Below are 14,809 nucleotides of genomic sequence, written 5' to 3'. Positions count from 1 at the left end.
CCTGTTTGAATGGTTTTACACTGGTCATTTTTGGGGCACTTTATAGCTTGCTGTTCGGTGTGAGCCAAGACTGTGTTGAAGGCCGTACTTTGACCTATAATGGTTTAATTTTACAAATTGTGACTAGGATGGAAAGTTGTCTCATTGGCACTCATACCACATCTTCTTATATCTATGCAATATAGGTTTCCAAGGTATGGACAATAAAAAAATACAAAACAATAAAAACAATGAAATAACAAGTTTTATTGATACAAAATTTTACTTAACAACATTTAAGAATTAAAAAAAAATATCACAGATAACATTGTTCAGTAAATTTAATTTTTGTATAAAGACAGTTCACATGTCCATTTTTTGTATACAACATTAACACCTTAAAAGTAGAAAGCTAATTATAATCTAATATCTATTCAACAATAAGCTAAGAAGAGCATTTATTGATAAAGGTCATTATGGTCTTAGTCAATTACCTATTAAAAATATACTTGACAAAATCTAGCAAGGTACTTTTCTTTCGGTTTGAATTTGTTCTAAAAAAAAAATATTTCCTACATATTTCCAAGAATCCAAAGGTTATTCTTCCTTTGGGGTTACATTTTTCACTGAAATAGCAAATCAAAGCCAGTATCACAAAAGTCAGCTCCTATCTACTTTAATTGACATTTTTCAGTGTTTATATTTCATTTATTTTGGTTTAAAATTGTGTCAATGGTTTTGAACAAGAAGAATGTTTTACATTAAAGTACATTTACAGTGATTACAAGTTCAACAAAACTATTTTTGGCTTACAAATTTATGTAATTGAGGACATTGTGTATATTTTAAAGAGTATAGTCAAACAATTAGGGAAGTATAACTGTCCCTTTAACAAAGTTATAAAATCCTCCTGTAGAGACTGCTCCTATGGTAATATGGACCTTTAATCCACTTGATGCCTGAACAGATGCTGGCAGTCCAAATGTTACACTGGTATGGTTTGTATACTGCCATTGAAGAATATTAACACCACTATCATGTGTTCCAGCAGACACCTCATAGTATAAATGGTGGTCTGACAAGAAAATTCCTTCCCATGATGCCATAAATTTATTCTCTTTCCATAATACGCTCACAGTTTTTGCAGCTGAAAGAAAAATAAGCCCTATTATTGCAAGTTTATTCATTATTTATCAAATTGAAATTAATATGTATCAACACCAATTTTATTTTATTCCTTTGTTGATATATGGTATACAAATTACAAAAGTGCACATGCTGAAATGTCATGCCTGCTTTACTGATTGAATTTTAAGTGGAAAATCTTAAGGAGCAAGTCAAATGATCCCATTGTACAGATATCCACTTCATTTGAACTTTGGTGGATAGTTGTCTCATAGGCAATGATACCACATCTCCTTTTTTTTATTTTATTATAATCTATTAGATTATCCAGCTCTTTTATGTTTTTAAATTTGAATCTTTATACAAGCTAATGTGGTTACTTACAAAGTAGCATATAATTGTCTAGCTTTCTTAAACAAGACAAAACAATAAATAAAATAAAAATACTTGTAAAATCCTTCTATTAAATTATCTCCCTTTAGTGTTGAATACAATTGTATACAAAAAAGAAAGAATTTAACACCCTTATACATTGAAATATAAAACAGGCAAACAATTCCTTCTGGTAATTTATTTCCCTTTATTGTTGAATACAATTGAATATAAAAATAAAGTATTTAACATCCCATTGAAATAACAAACAGGCAACCAAGTTACTTTATTTATGACACTAAACTTCATATATTTTTTCTTAGTATCTTTTTTTCCCATCTTCAGAGAGCTAACTTTTTACCAAATATTTAGTTGGTTTGATAGTATATGTTTTTAAGCAATTAGAATTCTTCACTGATCATACTTTGTTATTGCAAGTTCTTTCATATTTATTCATGAAAAAGTAACTACAGATCTTAAACATGAGAAGCAATTTCTCACAATCAGAAAATAGATGGTTATACCGACATATCCCCCTTTTAGACTTTGAATATTTTGCAGCATACAAACAAAACAAAAATTTAAGGCTAGAAAAAAATGCTTATATTTTCATTCCATCCCCACACCTAAATTTCCTAACTTATAAAAGTTAGATGAGAATGTAGATTTTTGTATTTCCATGTCAGGAGTGAAATAAATAAATGGAGAATGTGTCCATGGGACACAGATGATGCCCCCGCTTGCATATCATATAAAGTTATAAAGGGACACAACTGAAGAACGGTAAATGTGACGCTACCCAAATTTGTTATTGATCTGAGTTTTGTAGTAATAAGCATTGTGTATAAGTTTCTTAACATTTGGTTGAGGCAAACTTAAGTTAGAGCACAGAAACGAAAAATTCAGCATTTTTTTCCTTTTGTAAAGGGGCACAACTCTAGAACAGTAAAAGTGACACCACCTTAACTCAGACTTGATCTGTATTTTGTGGTAATGAGCATTGTGTGTAAGTTTCAAAACATTTGCTTGAGGCAAACTAAAGTTACAGAACGGAAACGAAAAATTCAGCAATTTTTCCATTTGTAAAGGGGCATAACTCTAGAACAGTTATAGTGATGCCACCAACACTCAAACTTGATCTGTGTTTTGTGGTAATAAGCATTGTGTATAAGTTTCATAACATTTGGTTGAGGCTAACTTAAGTTAGAGAACGAAAACGAAAAATTCAGCAATTTTTCCATCTGTAAAGGAGCATAATTCTAGAACGGTAACAGTGACACCACCAAAATTCAAAATTGATCTGTATTTTGTGGTAATAAGCATTGTGTATAAGTTTCATAACATTTGGTTGAGGCAAACTAAAGTTAGGGAATGGAAACGAAAAATTCAGCAATTTTTCCATATGTAAAGGGCATAACACTAGAACAGTTAAAGTGACACCACCAAAATTCAGTCTTGATCTGTATTTTGTGGTAATAAGCATTGTGTACAAGTTTCAAAACATTTGGTTGAGGCAAACTATAGTTAGAGAACGAAAACCAACTTTGGACGGACGGACAGACAGACAAGGGTAAAACTTGATGCCCCCTCCGCTCCGGCGGGGGCATAAAAAAGTTGTTTATATACATATATAAAAATATGATAACATAGAATGATTGATTGATTATTGATTGCTGATGTTTAATGCCACTTTCAGCACTATTGGTTATATTGTGGCTGCCAGTTTTTATTGGTGGAGGAAGCTACAGTGCCTGGAAAAAACCACAATTTGGCAGGAAAACTGGCCAACCTAGTCAATTATGATCGGAGTCAAACACACCTGCCATGTGTGAGGTTCTAACTCACAACATCAGTGTTAAAAGGCTCGTGATTGCTGTACATGAACTACTTAGACAACTCAGCTACGGATGCCCCTATATAACATAAACTGTTAACACAGAGATATGTCTCGCCTATTTGTTATTTTGATAATGCAAATGTTGAAATTAAAATAGCAATACTTTAACATGTAAGTTATGCAAATATTTAAAGTCAATGAACCATGACTGAAGGTACAGGGATAAACAATCTCCATGGAAATGAGATGTGCCATTTTATGCTAATACAACTGCAAACCAAATACCATTGAATTTTCATAAGTCGTTCCTTTTAAACAAACCTAAACACAAACATAAACTTGTAAACTATGTAAAAGTTTCAAAGTCAATGAACCATAATTAGGGGGTGTGGTTATATAATCTCCATGGAAATGAAACTTGCAAATGCCAATACATTTGTATACCAAATATCATTGACTTTACATTAGTGGTTCATCTTAAACTGACCTAATCACAAACTAATACATGAAAACTAAGCAAAAGTTTCAAAGTCAATCGACCATGAATGAGGGGGCGGGGCCAACTAATCTCCATGGAAATGAGATATGCCAATGCTAATACAACTGCATACCAAATATCATTGACCTATCACTTGTGGTTCCCCATAAACTGACCTAATCACAAACTAATACATGAAAACTAAGCAAAAGTTTCAAAGTCAATAGACCATGAATGAGGGGGCGGGGCCAAATAATCTCCATGGTAATGAGATGTGCAAATGCTAATACAACTGCATACCAAATATCATTGACCTACCACTAGTGGTTCCCCATAAACTGACCTAATCACAAACTAATACATTTAAACTAAGCAAAGTTTCAAAGTCAACAGACCTTGACTGAGGGAGTGGGGCCAAATAATCTCCATGGTAATGAGATGTGCCAATGCTAATAGAACTGCATACCAAATATCATTGACCTACCACTAGTGGTTCACCATGAACTAGACCTAATCACAAACTAATACATTGTTGACGCCGACGTCGCCGCCGGAAACAACATACCTATGTCTCGCTTTTTGACTCCATCAAGGCGAGACAATAAAATGAACCTGTATAAATATTAAACCTACCATCAACCTGTGGTGTGTCCAGATACACCATTAAGTCTTCTGTCACTTTAGCACTTCTGAGGAAGACTTTATTAACTGCCTGAATGGAAAGTTTTTGTTGAATATCACTGGCTATAGACATTTGTGTGAAGTGGGTATACATCAAATCTTGTTCTGTAGGGAAAAACATTAGTTCTGACCTGCCATCACCAACATCTACCTGGAAGTATACAATAAAATATAAGTGAATACATTTATATTGTTAAGACTGCCTATTAGACTATAATAAAAAAAAATGTCAAAAATCAGTGGCATTAATGGATATGTTAAGCTGAAACATACTCACAGCTGTTAGAAAGGACAAGACTTCTGGTGAGACATAACAGAAAAGAGCAAACTTATTTGTTCAATAATTTATTAAAAGGAGTAGGGGTATCTATATTACTAAATGAATAGAGTTGAAATTGGGTGTCACGTTTTCTTCTTTCACATAAAATCCACAAATATTGTTTTATACCACAAAGGGGTAATGACCAGCGTAGTTTATTATGTGTTCATTTCTCTTTTGGGGGGTCATTTGGGGGTTAAAATCAGAAAAAAGCCAGTTCAGATCGACCTACCTTCACGACGTTCGGCTCTGAAATTTATGTGACGTCATTATTTCCGTCATTGCACATCTGCCCAGCAAAATTAAATTTTATTTCGTAGCAGATATGGTAAATATTGACCTTACACTGAAACACTTTGTGATACACATTCCCTTGACGCTCTCAGCAATTTAACAACAGATTTTTACACGTCAAGAGCTTTTCCTTCCGGGGAACCACATCAATTCAACATGAAAAGGGTGGGGGGGATTACTTCAGTTTTCAGTTAAAAATGGGTAAGTGCAGCTGGAATGTGACCCATTCATATATTAATGCATAAAATTTTCAGACCACTCATATATGGGGGTGGTTCTGAGCACGGAAACACCAGAAATCAGGTGCGGATCTAGGATTTAATTTTAGGGGAGAGGTGCAAAAAATATTGTTCTGCGGAACAGAGCATGTTGCAAAATATTTTTAATTAGCATTAAATTAGCAAAAATTTACGTGCCGTCATCATTTCCGCTTTGTCTACAAGTATTATGCTCAGCAAAAAGTTTACCCTAAAGAGTGGGGATTACTTCGGTTTTCGGTTAATAATGGGTACAAAAGTGCGGCTGGAATGTGACCCCCCATTCATATATTAATGCATAAAATTGTAAGCCCACTCATATATGGGGGTGGTTCTGAGCACAAAAACACCTGAAATCAGATGCGGATTGACTGTCTTGCGCACCTGGATTTTTCATCATTCAATGTTTTCCCTATGTGTTCAGTACACAAAATTTATAACCAAAATTTTTTGGGGGTTTGACAAAACTGCTAGAAGTGCTAGACAGATTTTTTTTTTTACCAAATCAGGGTCAGGATATTTTTTGTAAAAAATCCCAGTCAGTTTTCAATTTATATGTCACCAATTAAAGGTATTTATAAACACATATCATTTTGATCAGTGCAATGCATCCAGGGTATAACAATGACATATCCTATGATTAGATCACAAACGCCAATAGTTTCTGTCGGGAAGACTATTCTTTTGTGTGTCATATTGAGTGGTGGTATTTCGTCTGTGACACGCTTCAAAAAGATTTAAGATCTTAATATCGCCTTACACAAAAACTATGTATCTTCAAATTATGAACCAAAGTATATTTTGCGGGTATTTTCTAGTTAAATAGATATAAGAAGATGTGGTATGAGTGCCAATGAGACAACTCTCCATCCAAGTCAAAATTTATAAAAGTAAACCATTATAGGTCAAAGTACGGTCTTCAAAACAGAGCCTTGGCTCACACTGAACAGCAAGCTATAAAGGGCCCCAAAAATTACTAGTGTAAAACCATTTAAACGGGAAAACCAACGGTCTAATCTATATAAACAAGAGTGCACACGCTGAAATGTCTCGCCTTCTTTACTAATCATTGATATTATGTTGATAGTCCTAAATATAAAGCTTTATTACAACTGTCACATAAACTTAACATTAACCAAGTAACCTTATCATTGACCAATGAACCATGAAAATGAGGTCAAGGTCAGATGAACCATGCTAGGCAGGCATGTACAGCTATCAATTCTTCCATACAACAAATATAGTTGACCTATTGCTAATAGTTTAAGAAAAACAGACCAAAACACAAAAACTTAACACTGAGCAATGAACTTTGAAAATGAGGTCAAGGTCAAATAAAACCTGCGTGACTGCCAAATAGATCATAAAATATTTCCATACACCAAATATAGTTGAACTATTGCATATAGTATTAGAAAAAAAGACCAAAACTCAAAAAACTTAACTTTGACCACTGAACCATGAAAATGAGGTCAAGGTCAGATGACACCTGCCCGCTAGACATGTACACCTTACAATCATTCCATACACCAAATATAGTAGACCTATGGCATACAGTATAAGAAAAACAGACCAAAACACAAAAACTTAACTATAACCACTGAACCATGAAAATGAGGTCAAGGTCAGATGACACCTGCCAGTTGGACATGTACACCTTACAGTCCTTCCATACACCAAATATACTAGACCTATTGCCTATAGTATCTGAGATATGGACTTGACCACCAAAACTTAACCTTGTTCACTGATCCATGAAATGAGGTCAAGGTCAAGTGAAAACTGTCTGACGGGCATGAGGACCTTGCAAGGTACGCACATACCAAATATAGTTGAACTATTGCATATAGTATTAGAAAAAAAGACCAAAACTCAAAAACTTAACTTTGACCACTGAACCTTGAAACTGAGGTCAAGGTCAGATGACACCTGCCCGCTAGACATGTACACCTTACAATCATTCCATACACCAAATATAGTAGACCTATGGCATACAGTATAAGAAAAACAGACCAAAACACAAAAACTTAACTATAACCACTGAACCATGAAAATGAGGTCAAGGTCAGATGACACCTGCCAGTTGGACATGTACACCTTACAGTCCTTCCATACACCGAATATACTAGACCTATTGCTTATAGTATCTGAGATATGGACTTGACCACCAAAACTTAACCTTGTTCACTGATCCATGAAATGAGGTCGAGGTCAAGTGAAAACTGTCTGACGGGCATGAGGACCTTGCAAGGTACGCACATACCAAATATAGTTATCCTATTACTTATAATAAGAGAGAATCTAACATTACAAAAAATCTTAACTTTTTTTTCAAGTAGTCACTGAACCATGAAAATGAGGTCAAGGACATTGGACATGTGACTGACGGAAACTTCGTAACATGAGGCATCCATATACAAAGTATGAAGCATCCAGACCTTCCACCTTCTAAAATATAAAGCTTTTAAGAAGTTAGCTAACGCCGCCGCCGCCGTAGCCGGATCACTATCCCTATGTCGAGCTTTCTGCGACAAAAGTCGCAGGCTCGACAAAAACGAGAAACGAGAAACACTTATGAACCACATCAACAAACGACATCTACTGAACATCAGATTCCTGACTTAGGACAGGTGCAAACAATTGCAGCAGGTTTAAACGTTTTAATGGTACCAAACCTTCACCTTTATCTGAAACAATAGTGTAACATCACAACATAGAAAGACACACTATAAAATATCAATTGAAATGGTTTAACTCAATCAAAAGACATATTAACACCAGTGAACATACACTGAACAAATAAATTTGATCTATGTATCATAGATCAAATTTATTTGTTCAGTGTTTTTTTATATTCTGAATACAAATGATACAAAGCAAATACAAAATAAATAAACTAAGGGAAGAATAATTAAAGTAACATGTTATACCACTGTGAAATAAAGCCCGGTTTTGGCCCGATAAAATAAAATATTTGACAACTATTTCAAATTTGCACATAGTGTTTGGAAATGCATAGAGTTAGGAAATATAGATAAGAGACATAAGATTTTTTTAACTGATGACGTCACAATTACGTCATACTATGTACTGTTTTCATGAAAATGATGAAAAATACAGAATTTATGCAGTTTTCCATCGTTATTTCCATTGTGGAAACAATGTGCACAGTCAAGAAACAACAAAATAATTTAAGAGAAGCTTTATTATTAGTATTGTCATAATCTCACCAAATATAAAGTTGTTTCTTGGGTGTGCACATACTTTGCCAATCTAAAATATACTTAAAATTTGATAAAAAAACCAAGGAAAATCAGGAAATTTTACAAAATATACAAATTTCGTCATGGTTTATTGCCATGGTAACTCGCTAAATGTGAAATTTTTTTTTATATTCTGAATACCTGGTACCTTTGTCTAGTTATGACAAATTTAAGAATATGTATGAAAACTTTTAAATTTCCAGGAATAGAGATATATTTAAGTTGTTTTTTGTTATTATGTTCTTAGGTGATTCTCCTGTAAAAAATTATCCTTTCATTATTATTTTGGCTCAACTACATTTCACATAAGTCTGAGATACAGTAGCTTGACTAACTGGTAAAAGATGTCTTTTCAGACGTTCAGGTGCAAAACAAATTATTTTTCAAAAATGGACATAACCAAGAAGTTCTGTTGTTTGGGCACCCCCTTAGACTGTATATAAAAGAAAAAATAGATTCTTAATTCAGTATGATCTGCTGCACTCAACAACAAGTATGTGATACATTTTACTATGATAAAAGAAAGTGCTTTACCCCATTAATCACACTAATTTTCTCCATCAATATGACTCAGGCCATAAAAAAGAATATGTTTGTTTGCCCTAACCCTACCTACCCAGAAAATAGCTGCCTACTCAAAATCTTTTATTGTCCTGATGTGAAAAAGTTTTTTTTAATCAGATAGGCATGAAGACTAAAAAACATCTGACACTTCAATTTCTCTTTGCCAAAAAAAGAAAAGAAAATGCCTACCTACCTACCCACTGTCTCTACCTTTGGTAAGGGTTTGGGCAAACCAAAATATTTTTAAATGTGGCCTAACTATTATGAATAAACAGCTGCGCCATGAGGGCATGATACGCCCGTCGTCTTGTGTGTGAATTTTTATGCAATAAGCATAAGTAGTTTCTGACATACGGCGTGACATGCGAAAACCCCCTTTTTTTTTTTTTACAAAAAACTCAATATCTCTAAAATAAAATTTTGAATCAAAACCAAAAAGTATACAGATCTATAGATTAATATAACTAAGAAGTGTGTAAAATTTTAAGCAATAATCATAAATCGTTTTTGAGATACAGCGCGACATGTGAAAAACCCCCCTTTTAAAAAAAAAAAAATCAATATCTCAAAAATAAAATTTTGAATCAAAACCAAAAAGTATACAGATCTATAGATTAATATAACTAAGAAGTGTGTAAAATTTTAAGCAATAATCATAAATCGTATTAGAGATACGGCGGGACATGTGAAAAACCCCTCCCCCTTTTTTTACAAAATACTCAATAACTCAAAAATAAAATTTTGAATCATCACCAAAAAGTATACAGATCTTGAGGTTAATATAACTAAGAAGTGTGTAAAGTTTTAAGCAATAATCATAAACTGTTTTTGAGATACGGCGCGACATGTGAAAAACCCCTCCCCTTTTTTAACAAAATACTCAATATCTCTAAAATAAAATTTTGAATCATCACCAAAAAGTATACAAATCTTACGATTAATATAACTTAGAAGTGTGTAAAGTTTTAAGCAATAATCATAAATTGTTTTTGAGATACGGCGCAACATGTGAAAAAAAACACACACCTGTTTTAGTTACTAAGTCCCGTAACTCAAAAAGTTTTAATCTTATTTTCACCAAAAAGTATACAGATCGTTTGACCATCATAAGAAACAACTATGTTAAGTTTCATGAAATTTGGATATGTCATTCTCAAGTTACGGTGCGACATGTTTCCGCCGGACAGACAGACGGACGGACGGACAGACAGACGGACGGACGCCGGACATTTGTATAACATAATACGTCCCGTCAAAAATTTGACGGGCGTATAAAAACTGCTGAATCATTTATTTTAATATGTACCCATTTTCGTGGATTGAGGAAAAACTATTTTTCGTGAATTTGCCAAAGTCTACATACCAGCCTATAGAAAACTTGCACTTCCTTGAACATTTAAATTAGTGGTTAAACTTTACCCACAAAATTGGTATACCACGAATAATAATGAATCCACTGCATATGAAAGTATAAATAATGACATTAAACCCCATCACCTAGAACATCTTTTCAATTTAGCCACTTTCTTTTACTTTAGGGATAAGACCCAACCCATGTAGACTTATACTAAACTAACCCTAGTCCTCAACCTAACAAATAACCTTTTCTAACCCTAAGTCCCTAACACTACAACGCTTACCCTTACCATAGAACAAATACTGACCTAACACTTACCAGAACAAATACTCACCTAACCCTAACCATAAATGAACCATTACACTAAAACACACAGACCCCTAAAGTAAAAATAAACCAATTAAGCTTTGTACTTACTACATATGCATCTATACCAACATTATCAGTAAACCCAGACCATTTCAGTCTTATGTTATCTGTAACTCCCTGGAATCCACTCTGAGGATTGTACTGTGTAGACGATATACCAACAACCTCTACCTCAGCATGATCAGTGGAGGGACGTTTCTCTGTGATTTTCACTCCATCAGTAGATCTAACCGAAGACAAGCCAGCATTGTTTTCACAACTCAGTGTAGAATAGACGGTATAACCCTCCAATACACTGTAGTCAAATTCCCTTGTACCTGTGTTACCTGCTACTGTGGTGTAGATTTGCAAGTCTGTCCTTTCAGGTAGATAGCCTGTATATAAAAGATTTAATATTAGAATTATAAAAACTAAATTTGTTTAAAAACACTAAGAACTAATAGTTCATTCTCCTAATAAGGATAACTCAAACTTGACTAGAAAATTGACACATAAGAACAGACAGACAAGACAGATTGATGGACACAGTCAGAATGATCACTTTAACTTGAACAAAGTAATATTTGACATTTCACCCAGACAGACAAGAAGCTACTGTTAGATAATTTGTCAACTCATCAGCCTGAGCAAGTTGTTGTTCTAAAAGATATGCTGATTGATGAAGACAGAATTCCATTACTGGAAATTGACTTCTGATCAGGATTATATTAATAAAAAGCTTTGATATCTGTAAAATTTTCCTGAGACTTGCAAAATTTCCTATATAATTTCAGACACTGCAACAAAGTTTAGTTTTGAAAATCCTTGCTGATCTGCTTAAGACGTCCATTTGACTGTCACTCAGTAGAAAATATCAAAGAGTTAAGTAATAGCAAAATTATACTGTTACTACCATCAGTCTTAGAATTCGTTAGACGCTATCAAAGATGTAAATATCTATAGTTAAAAATAAATATTTAAAACTTTTCATGCAAAATCAATTTTGTGTTGATTTTTTTTTGTTGATACAATGTTGAATAATATTTCTTAATCATCCAAACAATAACAGAAGTGACAAAAAATATCTGTATTTATAACTAGAGGAGCTCAAGAGCCTGAATCATTCATCAGTTAAAACATGCCATTTTGATATTAATTTTTATTTTTACCTTTATTGCAATTCATTTATGCTTGCTTATTTGTGGATCTTATTTAGCGTCATTTGTGTAGATTTTGTATTGATGATCATTTTTACAGTTACTACCTATCTATTATACTTTAAAGTTTGAGATAATTAGTAAAAAAGCAAAAATTAGTCAAAATCATCATTAAAGGGCCATTAATCCTTAAAAAGCCATCAAATGATTTTGATGGTGTTGGATTTTTTGTAGATATTGAATTGCTGATCATTTTTGCAGTTTACAGTTAACAGTTTCTACTTACCGGTTATCTATTATAGTTTTGGAGATAATGGGCCAAAACACAAATGAAAAATCATTCAAAAATAGTCATTTAAGGACAATAGCTCCTAAAGGTATCATCCAATGGTTTTGGTGTAGATCTTGTATTGCTGATCATTTTAACTGTTTCTACAGATCTATTCAAGTTTTCTAGATAATAAGTAAACAATCTTAGTTTCAGGGCAACAACTCTTTACAAATTCATCAAATGATTATTTGTAGATCTTGTCTAATGCTTATCATTGTTGCTGTTTACAGTTTTTATCTATCTATTATATTTTTCAAGATACATGTCAAAAACAAGAAAATAAGTCAAAAATTGACATTTAAGGATAACATCTCCAATAAGGAATCATCCAATGGTTTCTTGAGATGATAAGCAAAAAATTGAAAATTAGTAAAAAAAATGTTGTTTAAGGCAAGGAGTCATCTGATAACTTTGGTGAAAATAGGAAACTGATCTTGACATTCTGAGCATTTTTTCCCCTGTCAGATTTTCTCTATCTTTTATAGTTTAGTTATACAACAATAATGCATTCTACCCTTATGTTCTATTTTAAGTCATGTTTGTTGATAGACAGAATAAAAACCACAAACTTTAAACTAGATACCCTTTAAGGATCATTCATCTAAAGTTTGGTTGAAATTGGTCGGTAGATTCAGAGGAGAAGATTTAAAAAAAGTTTACAATGATGACGGACGACAATGGACGCCAAATGATAGCAGGCCAGATGAGCTCAAACAATCAAGTGCAATTAATATTTACCCATTGTATACTACTTACAAACATTGATACCAATGACTCATTATAAATTTTCAAGCATATATACAATTTTTATTCCTTGTACATTACAAGCCTAATGATACATGTATTTACCCATTGTTCAAGTGTTAAAACTGATATTTACCTATTGCCCATTTACATTCCTTGATACCAGATTGTAAATCTTCTACTTCCCATTTAGCAGACACTTCATTTAAGATCCAGGAATCTTCATCTATACCTACAAATCAACATGTACTTTTATCAAGCAAGAATGTGTCCATAGTACACGGATGCCCCACTCGCACTATCATTTTCTATGTTCAGTGGACCGTGAAATTGGGGTCAAAACTCTAATTTGGCATAAAATTTAGAAAAGATCATATCATAGGGAACATGTGTACTAAATTTCAAGTTGATTGCACTTCAACTTCATCAAAAACTACCTTTACCAAAAACTTTAACCTGAAGCGGGACAGATGGACGAACGGACTGATGCACAGACCGAAAAACATAATGCCCCTCTACTATCGTAGGTGGGGCATAAAAATTATTGATCTTAATTTAATTATTTCATTATTTATCAATGCAAAAAGTGAGCCATGATAATCATTGAATTATTAAATCTAACATTCCAATATGACGATCTTCCTTCACTTTGTTAGAAAGCCATGTTCTTATTCAGACAAAAATACAGTGTATGTGCATGATGACCTCAACATTAAACTTTCAATTGTCAGTTGTATTTTGAATGACGCTGGAGAGCAAGATGGATTTCTAAGTAAGAAATTCAATAAAATCTTTTAAAATGTAAGTCGTATTAGTACCATTTTTAATTGTGAAACAGTTTGTTTTCTGGAACGTTTCTGTTTTCTCAAAATCAAATTTCTATCGTGTCTAATAAGTCTGCTTCAAATGCAATAGTGTTCTTAATTGTCCTATCAAACACAAAATAATTCATGCAGCCAAGGTCTCCAATAGATAAACTTGATATACAGCCCATTCATGTCTTCACTAATAGACTCACATCTGTTTTAGTTTTATTAAGTCAGCTTCTACTGACATCCATAGTGAATTGAAAATATTAAAAGATTTTGTACAAATTAAACAAACACATTTGTCAAGGACCATCTTCAGAAAAATCAAGCCCGTGAAAAGTTTTGCTATTTAATCATTTTATTAATAGAAAAAGATGTAGAAATAGCTCTTATTACTTACTTAAGCCATCATTGATATAATTGATATCTGGGGGTGTCAAGTCTACTAGTATTGGATCTGAATATGACACACCCCTCAGTCCTGCAGCATTTGTGGCAATAACAGTGATATAAATGTAGACATTGTGAACCAGTGTAATGTTATTGTTGTAACCAAAGTTCATCACTCCTACACTCCTGAATGGCTGGATCTGGGTACCTCCTTCTGCATAACCTATTGAAAAATGATGAATAATATCATTTAGGCCCTTCAAATGAAGACCATAAAATATGTATACTGGTACATTATAACTGTGAGTTATACAGATCGATGAGAAAAATTGGCATCTGTATGTACTCAATTACTATATAGTATCACGAAGAATATTTTTCAAAGTACATTGTTGTAACTGCAAGATTGAAGAACTATATAACTAGTATATCAAATATGTGTAGCACTGTTGAAGAAAGCTGTTGCTTCAATGTGATTAATTTTATCATTAAATGAAGGTACAA

At 33.2% G+C, this 14,809-nt stretch overlaps 1 protein-coding gene across 1 annotated transcript in view; it reads right to left on the bottom strand.

The window, feature by feature from the left end:
• Positions 1-226: 226 nt before the first annotated feature.
• The window catches only part of LOC127706632 (uncharacterized), a 116,701-nt gene continuing 102,118 nt past the window's right edge, over positions 227-14,809 (bottom strand). Inside the window, exons 50-54 of the mRNA XM_052211288.1 lie at positions 14,316-14,528; positions 13,243-13,338; positions 10,944-11,269; positions 4,425-4,623; positions 227-1,126 (exon numbers count right to left, since the gene is read on the bottom strand). Of these exons, the coding sequence (XP_052067248.1) occupies positions 846-1,126; positions 4,425-4,623; positions 10,944-11,269; positions 13,243-13,338; positions 14,316-14,528 (1,115 nt within the window). The 3' untranslated portion in view covers positions 227-845. The remainder of the gene's footprint in view (positions 1,127-4,424; positions 4,624-10,943; positions 11,270-13,242; positions 13,339-14,315; positions 14,529-14,809) is intronic.

This window comes from Mytilus californianus, unplaced genomic scaffold (genome assembly GCF_021869535.1).
Source record: "Mytilus californianus isolate M0D057914Y unplaced genomic scaffold, xbMytCali1.0.p SCAF_6, whole genome shotgun sequence".
Classification (NCBI taxonomy): domain Eukaryota; kingdom Metazoa; phylum Mollusca; class Bivalvia; order Mytilida; family Mytilidae; genus Mytilus; species Mytilus californianus.
The sequence above is the reverse complement of the archived record's forward strand: the minus strand, read 5'-3'. Positions and strand labels throughout refer to the sequence as shown.